Source organism: Phaethon lepturus, unplaced genomic scaffold (assembly GCF_000687285.1).
Source record: "Phaethon lepturus isolate BGI_N335 unplaced genomic scaffold, ASM68728v1 scaffold9595, whole genome shotgun sequence".
Lineage (NCBI taxonomy): Eukaryota > Metazoa > Chordata > Aves > Phaethontiformes > Phaethontidae > Phaethon > Phaethon lepturus.
In genome coordinates this window covers 1,688-14,074 of record NW_010539840.1, presented here as the reverse complement: position 1 = coordinate 14,074, position 12,387 = coordinate 1,688, and the positions used below count along the sequence as shown (strand labels likewise).

The following is a 12,387-nucleotide window of genomic DNA, read 5'->3' as shown; positions in this document are numbered from 1 at the left end:
TGTAGCCTTTGATTAATCCTGTGGGGGGGGGGGGGGGAAGTACTTTATCTTTCACTCAAAAAAAAAAAGAAAGCATTTAGGCCTTTCACATGTAAATAACCTGAATTAAATTAGAATGAACAAAGAAAGCAATTATCATACTTTGTCTAACACCTGTTCTGCTGATCTCCAATTCAAAAGCATATGCTAAAAGCAGTGTGAAATATAACAAATAAAGCTCAATGAAGTTATGAGCCACAGTCTACATTAAATTTTGCCTTTAAGTGACAGAAAAATAAGGTTTTACCTACAAAAAGAATTCCCTCAAGTCTTCAGAAATCTTTTCCTCTTACAATCCAGTCCCAAGTAGGATCATTAGAAATTAACCTTCCTTTTTAGAGACTACAGCCAACTCTGATTAAAAAAACAATCCGTGCAGTAAGCACCCCACCTGTTGTAGTTTTTAGAACAAATATATTTTGTCTTACAGATGACCAAAATATATCTTATTGCTAACTTGGTCAAGAAAACAAGCCAAAATTTTGTTTAAATTTGAAATGAAACTATACAAATTACATACATTTGTAATAAAATTTTGGAATAAAATAAGGAAAGGAGAAAATCGTTCTAAATCTAAGTGGTATTTGTAATTAGTTCTGCAACTGTGCCATACATCAACTGAATCTAATACAAATACATAACCATTAACACAAGTCTTATATTCTCTTTACATTCTATATAAAGGTAATAATGAGGTAATGATAAAGAATGAATCTTTAGAAGGAACAGATCTTAGAGAAGTAATCTGTGCTGCCACAGAGCTGTCGATGGTAACATCCAATTGCCCTTACTACAGTAAATTGCGCCTGTAACCATCTAAAGTTCACGTGTATAACACAAAAGTTCCAAACTAAAAATTTATTACAAACTAATGCAACTTGTAAAATAACTCTACACATACATCTCCAAAAACAATACATGTAAGCCTGTATAGACATCACTTGATGTATCTTAAAAATCAATTTAATAGAAACTAAAATTCAAACAAATAACTTGTATCCTTCCATTTGCAATGAGTAGTTGCTATGGCAATTATGCAGCTTTTGCTTTGTTAAATACTTCCAACATGTTCAAAACGTTAGCATCTACCACATTCCTTGAACTTCATAAGATACCATTAAGTTGCACACATGGTTATCACAGTAGTCATGAGTCAGCATCTTTGTTCTCCCAGTCTGTGCTCAGCCTAAAAACAGGTTAATTGCAACTTTTCTAACTTATAACACAATCCAATAGCCTTCAGCACTCTGAAAATTCCAAGAGGTAGGAGGACAGATCTATGCAATTCAAAGTTATGCTCTTGTCTTGAAGGCACTGGGGGGACTTCTAAAGAGGATTCACAATTACAAGCTCCTCAGGGCAGGGACCATTTTATTCCTTGGTAAAAATTAAGCTCAAGGCCCATACCATCCATAGCAGCAATAACACATTTGTGCGACATATTAAAACTAAACACTACATTAAAAAATAGAATATTTACAGAAAAACCACATATTTAACAAGTTTTTCCACTTCAATAAAATCTTTAATAAAAGGATATCGCCCCCTCTCTTATTTATAATAAAGTTATGACTATTTTAATTCATCTCAATTATACTAGATATGCTAAGGAACCCTTCATACTTTTAGATAAACCAATTATAGAATTTTCATTTTGAAATACTAAAACTGTTGTTAAGAGTTTCAAATGGGAGTATTACAGATTACATACTTTGAATAAATTGTAAAATTAACTAGTCATAGTAACTTAAGCTGTAGTAACAATTCTGAATTTGGAAGGTTTTGTAAATGTGAGGTATGATATCCAATTATGATTCTTGCCTCGTTCCCTAATTTTGGGCATATAACTACATTAATATTGGGCAGGTATAGAAAATGGGAAAGTTAACATTTATGAGAGATTACCATCAGGGTAATATTGCTGGTTCATGCCTTCTGGAGGACCTTGTCCACCATGACTGTATTGGTCCCCATAATAGTCTTCCTGGCCTGAGTACTGCTGTGGTGGGCCTGAAAAACCACAACCAGTCAATACGTAAATAACTTGTTTTCTCTGTTATAAAGCCTGCTAATTTCTGATTTTAGTATGAGAAAAATTTCTCAAATGTACTCCCCACCCATATTGTTGCATTTCAAAAAACATATGTAATCTGGTTTACTTTAAAAAAAATTAAGTATATCTATCTCTCTCTATATACACACACACACACAGAGTTGTTTGGCTGCTCTAGATTGAGCACATACAGATATATAGATATAGATATATATCAAACATCAGTTTTGAGCTCATTTTAGGAACATGCGTGTAACAGACTAAGCTGTTAAAAATAAAGTTATTCATTTTCTAAAAGGAATGAAGGAAAAAAAAAAAAGAAGCAAGATTGTGGAACATTGTTCCTTTTTTGTAACTGAACAAATTCAGAACCAAACAGGTACTCTGTTCCTTTTCTATACCTATCATTTAAATATTGAAACAGAATTCGGTATCAGCATATTTGAGATGCATATTTTTAGATACTTTTTGTCAGAAAGAACTCAAAACAAAGAAATACTTGTCTTCATGTTTCATGGTGATACCAGTAATCTGTTGCTGCAAGAACCACTCTTAAGAGGGTAACAAAGAGTCTGCAAACAAAGCCTGTGACACCCAATGATTTGTTCAAAATTTGATGCAAGAAAGGAAGCGATTTAAAATAGTTTTAAAGATGGTTGTTTAAAATTAATGTAAAACCACCAAAGTGAAGTCCTACCTTGCTGTGGCGGCCTGTATGGCGGAATCTGTCTCTGACCCATCATGTGATTTCCTTGGTTAACTTGGCCCATCATTCCCATAGGTGCCTGCTGCCCCTGGTAATGCTGGCCACCTGCTTGTGGCATGTTGTATTGCTGGGAGGGAGGCTGCTGGTGCATCATTGGACCTGCAAAAAGGAAAAGTAGCAAATAAGTCTTCTGTAACACGATTTATGAATAAATCTTTCAAAAAGAACATGGAAAACTCAACCTTTTAAAATGGACCAAAAATGGCTCCGTATTTCTAGCGCTGTCATGAGAATTTGTTGTTTCTGGACCTATGCAAATGCAGCTAATCAATTCAGTAACCAAGTTACAAAATACAACTTGGCCTAAATAAGGCTGCTTTCTAGACGATTTTTCTTCTAACTACACAGACATAGTTTACTCATGCACAAAGATAAATATTAATATTTATATTAATTTTTTGTTTGTTTGTTTCAAAAAGTATCTGCAAAAAAAGTGTAGATGAAGCCCTGATGGTGAAACCTTGAGAAGTCATAGAAAAATGACTTCTGTTGTCACAGTCCATCAACAAGCCACTTAACTGATATCACAAAATACATGATTTTATTTATCCTGTAAAGATAAACCACATGTACCAGTGAGTTGGGCAGTATGCAGAAAGGCCCACAGGAATACAGGCTCTGCCCATCACTTAACAGCCCCAAGCAGCCTGTAACAAAAAACTTCTTTCACACCAAGCTGCACCAAGTTTCTATGAGCCATAGGAATAGACCAGGAGAGATCAAGTACCGCCCATGTTTCATCAACTGAGAAAATCTCATTAAGGCTGAACCTGGAGAAATGCAAACTTCAGTAATGAAGCAGACAGTTAAAGAGCACTTGCACCTGATCGACACCATACAGCAATGAAAATGGTTACGCCACTTCATTATATGGGATTGCAGGTTAGGTGGATACAATATTTAACAAAGAACAGCTTCTTCACTTCCTCTGTAGTACCACTTCAGAAAAAAGTTATTCCAGAATTAAAAATATGAGGAAGAACGAGTTGTGACAAGGAGTTAAACTTCCTAAACAGCATATTTTTATAATACATTAATGCAAACCACGTAACAGATATTGCACACTTTATAATGGCAAAGCCCTAAGCTTTTTTTTCCCTTTTTATTTTTTAATTTATTTTATAAACAACAAAGACAACAAGTAACCAGTCTCACTAAAGAACAAAACAAATCAAACCATCAAACTAGCACAGCCACTCCTTAGCCCCACCCCAGGAGAAAAAGGAAGGTATTATCTAATTTTCTATATGCTAGACTTTTCCATTGCATTTAGTATTTTTAAATAACTAGGTGCTGGAGCACAAGCATCAAGTCCTACGTAGAAACTGCAGTACTGGAAAGTTGTCTAGATATAGTCCATACTGACAATGGATTCATGTAAGGGAAGGAATACATAGTCGCTTAGATCCTGTCTATGTGGGGTTACGAGAGAAAGTTAAGCCAAATTAATTAATGGTATGCATTCAAAGTGCGTTACTTAAATCCCATTAAACCCCTGTGTGGGATCTCTCAGTGAGAAGTAAAGTGGCCGTGGTTCTGTTAAGCTTCATTTTCCTCTGAAGATAAATATTGGCCACTCTTAAAATGATCCAGTTATGCTTCTATCCTTCAGCATGGCAGTCTCTGTGTCCTGATTTGAAAGTTAAAAAATTGTTTAAATTGAGACTAATTACTTTTCACTTAGCAAAAATATATTTCATTTTTTGATCTTCTGAATGAGTAGGTAATTTAGATCATTCCATTTCACTGCTCCTCTGTTGGAAGGTACTGAGAAACATTAGGCAGTCTTGAAAAAAAAATAAAAACTTGTTGCCATAATATTCCTAGATCTCATGAAAGCTTGTTAATTAACAATATTAATATTAGTCACAATACAATGTGATAAAATGTGTTGGGTCCCCATGGTGCAATGTAGAGGTTTTCTGTTTGCTTTTTAAATTAGAACTTCATTAACGCTTTGTAGAGCCACAATGAGAATTCACTACCCTGTATCAGACTGTGTATTGTATTAATAACAGAGTGCCTGGCTTCCTTCCAGTTTGGTTCACTTCTCTTATTAAGAGGATACATAAAAGAACCATCATCATCTCTTACCATCTCATGCAACAGAACCATTTTATACGGTAGTTTTGAGCAGTGAGGGAAGTTGGAATTTATTTTTTCTTTAAAAAAAAAACATCAAGCCTACAAAGAAGCTACATTTATTCATCACATAATACTTAATATGACATAAAACTAAGCTAGAAAACCCCTTCACAACACTTAAGTCAAAAACTTAAGACCATTAGTTCACAATCTAAGACTTTCTAATATTTGTATCACACATTTTTACAGCCCACTTAAAATACAGCTCTTGAATCTCCAATCAGGTCACAACAAACTACACTCAGTGGAAGTCAGGATCTCTTCCAGGCTTGGAGATAAGACTTCACACACAGAAGTTCACAAAACTATTTATTCCACACAGGACAAAATATCTGATTAGTACAGAATACAAAATGAGTCCAAGAAAATACTGTGAAGGACAATCCCTGTAAATATGCAAGTACATAAGCAGACTATTGTCCTTCCTATAAACTATTTTAACTTTTGTACTACTAAAGCCCTATAAACGTTTCTGTATATTCAGAAGGCAGCCTTCACATGTCAATATACTGGAAGCATTCCTGGGATAAAAGTCTGAAGAAAAAGATGCTAAGAAGTAATAATGTAGGTCCTGTGAGGAGTGCAGACAATTTTGGTAGTCATTAAACAAGCATTTGAAAAATGCAGTATAGACCCAAATCAGTCTTACAGAGTAAGTGAATGTATAAAGCAAGCCAGACAATAGGTGAAAACTGAACTGCTCATTGTTCAATTTAATTAAAAAGTAGTCTATATTATCAAGAATACACAACATTTTCCTCAACTGCTGATTACAAAGCCATCTACACCCACTAAATGGAAACCCTTCCTGCTCCAGCCAGTGTCTCATAAGGACGACTCACGTACAGGGAAGAAAAGGTATGTGGATCTAAGTGAAAATGGGCTGGTACCTGATCTTCTTGTAAATGCACTGACCCAGTGGTAGTCTCCTGACATGACTTACGGAAACCAACAACCTACTCTTCAGACACGCAAGATTAATAGAGAGAAACAGAAATGCAGACTGGAAGTGGTCCCAGATAAACCTAACAAATATGAGAACAGAAGTGCATTGAGGATGAAAGAGCTGCAGAAAGACTTAGCGGTTTAAAAATGTCTCATTAGCTTTGTCTCTTCTGCTGAAACTCAGATACTGGTGGCAAATGCTATGAGAGGACAAGAATAACTGCTGACGCAGCTGAAACTTCTGAAGCAGCAGAGAAGTGCGGAGCCACTCACAGGTGAACTGGTGGCTCTGCTGTTCTGATTAAAGAGCTATGAAACAGCTGGGTATAACCAAAATGGAACAGTACAAGCTATTGTTTCTTCAGCCTTCAAAAATATGGTTTTGTTGCTAAGAGCAGCTTAGAAACTCTACTTGTAGGGTAAATTTAACTCTCAGTTTTCTCAAGATTCTTGACAAAAGCTAAAATTCAGATGTACTTGGTCAAATGAACCAAAATCTTAAAGGTGTTTTAACATGAGAGGTAGTTTAAACACTATCTCAAAAGACTTTGATGGTACAAAATTTTTTGCTACTCCTAACGTATGATCTAGGCTGCCAATTAAAGGTAGCAGAAACATCTCCACACGTTTGTCCACAAAGTTCTCATCTCAAACTGAACCATAATTTCAGGTATCATTTAAGAAAAAAACCATAAAATTAAGTCTCACAAAAAATTTAGTTACCAATGTCACCTTTCATGTTTTACACTAAGGAAGAAAGACGAAAGAATAAGCACTGTGGCACCTGTTTATATATTTCGTTTTCTCAAAATACGAGAACTGCAGTGTCTTCTACAGCTAGACATCCTAAAAATCCAGCTATAGCATGATGGCACTTCAGAACAAGAAGGCAATTCTATTTTTCTTTAATAGGTTAGATGTCAAAAAAATTGATAGTGCCCTGCTTTGCTGTAGTGGGCTGACCCTGGCTGGATGCCAGGTGCCCACCGAAGCCCAGTATCACTCCCCTCCTTCAGCTGGACAGAGGGGAGAAGCTATAACAAAAGGCTCATGGGTCAGGATAAGGACAGGGGGATCATTCAGCAATTACCATCACAGGCAAAACAGACTTGACTTGGGGAAATTAATTTAATTTACTGCCAATCAATTCAGAGTAGGATAATGAGAAATAAAACCTAAATCTTAAAACACCTTCCTCCCACCCCTCCCTTCTTCCCAGGCTCAACTTCACTCCTAAATTCTGTCTCCTCCCCCCTACCCAGTGGCACAGGGGGACGGGGAATGGGGGTTGTGGTCAGTTCATCACACGTCGTTTCTGCTGCTCCTTCCTCCTCAGGGCGGGGTGACTCCTCACACTCTTCCCCTCTAGCCTGGGGTCCCTCCCACAGGAGACAGTCCTCCACAAATTTCAAAATGAGTCCTTCCCACAGACTACAGTTCTTCACAAAGTGCTCCAGCCTGGGTCCCTTCCATGGGGTGCAGTCCTTCAGGAACAGACTGCTCCAGCGTGGGCTCCTTTCTCTCACTACAGGTCCACAGGTCCTCCCAGGAGCCTGCTCCAGCACAGGCTTCCCAGAGGGTCAGTCTCCTTTGGGCATCCACCTGCTCCAGTGTGGGGTCTTCCATGAGCTGCAGGCAGATATCTAGTATGGCACCTAGAACACCTCCTCCCCCTCCTTCTTCACTGACCTTGTCTTCACAGCTGTTTCTCTCACACAGTCTCACTCCTCTCTGGCTGCAATTGCTGTGCACCATATTTTTTTTTTTTCTCCCTTCTTAACTATGTTATCCTGGAAGTGCTACCATTGTCACTGATGGGCTCAGCCTTGGCCAGTGGAGAGTCTCTCTTGGAGCCGACTGGCATTGGCTCTATCTGATACAAAGGAAGCTTCTAGCAGCTTCTCACAGAAACCATCCCTGCAGCCCCCCTGCTACAAAAACCTTGCCACAAAAAAAACAATGCATTTCTCCATGACATCATGGCTACCTATAAGCAGTTGAGGTATTGAAACTAACAGCCTCTGCTTACGTGGGAACAAAAAGATGGCAAGACATTCACAAAAGGTCCTCAACCTCAGAAATAACTTTACCCTGATCTGTCATACCCTGAATATATTTCAGATAACATTTAATGTTCCTATCTTTATCTTCCTTATGTGGACAACAAAAGAACAGGAATTCTGCACCTGCCTCATCTCTGCTGTCTCCATGATCTCTTCATATTTGCTTGTAATCGAAAGAGCTCTGAAACTTCAATGGAATGTTTGTAAGTTTATATAAATGAAACTGTCATTAAAAAACCTCAGCACCAAATTTGGCAGTTGGTCTTCTGGAAATGATTGAGTCAACATGATATTCTTACTTAGAGTTCACCTGTTGAAAGTAAACTAGTCCCCCTCCCTCACCCCAAGCAACGTCATTAAATAGAGACTGGTGAGTTTGGCAACTTTGCTTCAAGTGCTTCTGGCAAGGGAATGGAATCCTAGCAAGAGGATCTGAGAAAGTTTCTCAGATGGTCAAGCTATAGTGTCTTGGTCCTTTCTTTTAAAGTATTTGAATTCTACTGTTTATTATTATTCTCTAACTGTGAAAGATCTGTTCCATACAAAGAAGAATTTCCATGTAATTTTCAGGTTCCAGAAAGTCATGCTTATACCTCCCCTCTGAAAAGTCAAAAATTGGCAAGACTTGAAATATTTCATTCAACATAAGTAGCTTCCCATACATAAGAAGAAATGCATCCATGAGGAGTTTCTTCCACATCCACTCAGCTCCTGCTGCTTCCTATCTTTTCAAAAAGGTAGCCAATATTCCTTGCAGATGTCCCAGGCTGCTACAGTAGCTTTTTAATCAAGTCATCTACAGAATCTGCTACTTAAAACATCCTGCTTCCTAAGTCCAAAACGCATAAAATTCTTCGAACTGGACTGACTATATAAAAACAATGCCATGAAAATTTTGCTTCTCGTTTAAGATATTCCTCTGGCTAGCATTTTATAAAATACTGCAAATCAATAACAAGTACAAAGTGGAGACAGAAAGTAAACCCAATGATGGGTTCTGTTACAATGCATTTTATTTCTTAATTAGCACTTTGTCATTTTTTCTTACTAACACCATCTGCCTCAAAATGTGTATATGCAGCAAGATGGTTTGTTAGAAAACACACATAAGAAGTTATGCTAAAACCACCCAAAAGTTAGATCAAACCTTTCTGCATGTTACGATGTCTTTATCTATTATACAATAGCATGCTTTTTTTCTAAAAGTACTGGTCTCATTCAGAACACAGTAGATATTATTCACTAGAAAGCTATTTCAATATTTTGTTTCCTCCTAATTGTTCGGGTGAGATGTTGAAGACAGAATTATTAATTTACTCATGGGTTTTCTTATGGCACTCATAACTAAAATGTCCAAATCTTCATAATGAATATACTTTCACAACACTCCTGTGAAATCAGATGGTGTTATAATCTTACCATCAGATTCATTCCTCTACAGATGGGGAACCCATGCAGGGAAAGATTAAGGTCAAAAACATCTACTAATTTTTAACAGCCAACTTGAGATGCTAAGACCTTCTCTTGTGGAATATTCAGCATTATATTTAGCTAGTGCTGTTACTAACTGACAGATATAGTAGGATCTCTCATTCTCAATATGGATCACCCCTTTGTAAGAAACAATGCATGCTTAGGGGTTCACAAATGCTTCCTGACAACAATACTGAGGTTCAGAAAATTTTGGTTTATTTCTGTTTCTGAATGGCAACACAAGAAATCCTCAAGACACAATCTGTTTATTCCCGTTTTCTTAAACTGCATGTCAGTGCATTTCCTAGCTGCTCATTCTTGTTTCTTCACTTAGATGAGAAGCCTGCAGTGCCCACGCCTGGCTGAGACTCTCTGCCAACCAGACTGCATCTTGGCTACCTACCTAAATCTCTCATGGTCTCACAGATTTCTCTGCCATTCTCTCCCCTGCTGTCTTAGGATCACAAGAGAGTGAAGATACAAAAACATTTCCTCTAATTTGTCACCAAATCTCAATACAAACGCAACAACTAAGAGTAGAAAATGGAGGAAATATATTAAGTAGAATTACCCAATGTGAAAGCTTACTGTGGCCATAAGTGCAGGCAATGGGACCAGCTCTTGTTCTAGTTCTTCAGTGTGTAATTTGGTTAAGATACTGCTTTATTCCCACCCCAAAGCTGCTTCAGTACTATTATTTATTCAAAACAGAAACCTTTCAAGTATCTTTCTGCCTAATTTCTAATAAACAATCTTCAAGTTTGACGGTGTACTGAAAATACAGCAGGGGAATGAGGAAGAGTAAAGAACACTACTTTGAGATGGAATAATCACTAGTCCTAAATCATAAGCCAGTCACACAAAGTTAAGTTGTTTTCTATAGAGCGACTTAGTGGATAGCTCCCTCACGCATACCACTGCATATTTATTGCTAACTCTCTGCACCTAAGAAATTTCAACAGACCATGCACCAGACTTTTCTAAAGCATCTTACAATGTTTACAAAATTACTCCATTGTGTATTGCACAGAATACACCTGCCAGAACTTGCCAGTTCAGAGACACAGGCAAAAATATTCCCGCTTGTGATTGTTTCTTCTGCTATGCGGCTATCTTTTGCTGCCTCTGGTGTTAAATTTTAAGAAAAATACCGTGAACAATGTGGACGATGAAGGACTCTGTTTTCCCACTTTCACTACTGGTGAGAAAACTGCAGAAACAGCTGTTTGGTCTTGACTCATTTTTGGTGTCTCATTAACTTAGTCTTTTGTCTGTTTTGAACGTTCCTGTGATCTAATAATCCAACTGATCAGTATGACCTGGTCTGTCTGTACACTTCAGGAACAAATGGTATCTAACTAACAAAGTGGAGCTTTGGTCCCCAACGAGAGTATACTACAATAAGAACCACCTATGTCACTGGAGGATTATTTTTTCTACAATGACCATGAAGGGAGTCGTAGGGGAAAAAAAAAAACCCATGTTTTCCTACAGCATCAGAAAAGAGATTAAAACCTTGACTCAAGTCACATCCTTCAGTTAGTATGTCCATAAGAGTTCATACATATTGGCAAAAAAACACATACTTGCTATAAAGGTGGCAGAAACATTTTGCTAAAAAAAATCTGGAGTATGTCTTCTAGCAGGTGGTATGTCCAGATCCAGTGTAGTAACAGACTTAAGTAAACTAAAAATACTGCTTGCTGACTTGTAAAGCACATTTATAAGAATATGCAGTATACATACAATTGAGTAATTTGGTCTGTTGCGACTCTAATGCAATATTTTAATTCTGCAGTGTCCTTGCACTTCAACAAGGACCATACTGTCAACAGGATACATCATCTGTTTATGCTATGCAAATATCCTAGATACAAAATTAGTTTTGAATTTTACTATATACACAAGGACATCTCCTAAAACAGTAGGGAGTACCGGATTTGTTTCTGGAACTGAATTTTATTTCTTTAAGATTAACAGACATTCCACACTAAAACAGCATGCAGCAGAGAACAAAGATTAATTAGGTACAAAAATCTGAGGGCTATCTGACATTAATTTTCCAATTTACCCAAGAGACTGAAGAGTAGAGATGTATTTTATCAACACAAGCAATTATAACACTTAGACAGAAGTGTGAAGTCTTAGAAAGATAAAGAGTAGTTCAGACTTATAACTGATGAAAGCAGATCCATCCCCAGATTCTCACACAATACCTGAAAACAGTTCAAGCTCTGCAAATAAATAGTCACTGACACATGGGAGAAAGGAGATGTAGAGTCCACCAAACATGGGTACAAAAGCATTTAGAGAAGGAAATCTACAAGAGAAGACCTTTAAAAAAAGTCTATTCCCAAGACATTTCATTTTTACAGAAGATAACTAGCACCTCACTTACCTTGGTTTGGTTGCATGTTCATGTTTGGTCTGGGACCATAGTTGCCCATTGGCTGCCCCTGGCTCATAGTCATCTGATTCTGCACTGGCATACTTTGTGAGGATGGCACTGAGTGATTATAGCCGCCCATCGACCCATGGCTACTTGAAGGCATGTTCATGGAACTGTTTGTCATATTGAGTTGGTTAGGTCCAGGTCCTTGCATAGGCATATGGTTAGGTCCTTCAGAAAGAAAAACAGGGAAAAAAGGTTCTACATTAAGTGTCATAAAATAAGCAAATACAGTGATACTGAATCATAAAACTAAATAAAAGTTATTAAATACAATTACATTAAAACAAAGCTAAAACAGAGTCTGTTCATGATGTCCCAACTTAAATTAAAAAAAAAAGTTATCAATAGTCAAAGTTTAGCTCTACTATGCAATACATTTTCTTTTGTTGAGCAGCTGAAGCTACTAAAACAAAGGTGTAAAATATCATACGGCTCATCTTTATATCTGCAT

The 12,387-nt window shown here is 37.2% G+C and overlaps 1 protein-coding gene across 1 annotated transcript in view; it reads right to left on the bottom strand.

The window, feature by feature from the left end:
- SS18 (synovial sarcoma translocation, chromosome 18) overlaps window positions 1-12,099 on the bottom strand; it is a 19,831-nt gene extending 7,732 nt beyond the window's left edge. The window contains exons 1-3 of the mRNA XM_010287241.1: window positions 11,883-12,099; window positions 2,790-2,957; window positions 1,945-2,049 (exon numbers count right to left, since the gene is read on the bottom strand). Coding sequence (XP_010285543.1) covers window positions 1,945-2,049; window positions 2,790-2,957; window positions 11,883-12,093 — 484 coding nt within the window. The 5' untranslated portion in view covers window positions 12,094-12,099. The remainder of the gene's footprint in view (window positions 1-1,944; window positions 2,050-2,789; window positions 2,958-11,882) is intronic.
- Window positions 12,100-12,387: the final 288 nt, after the last annotated feature.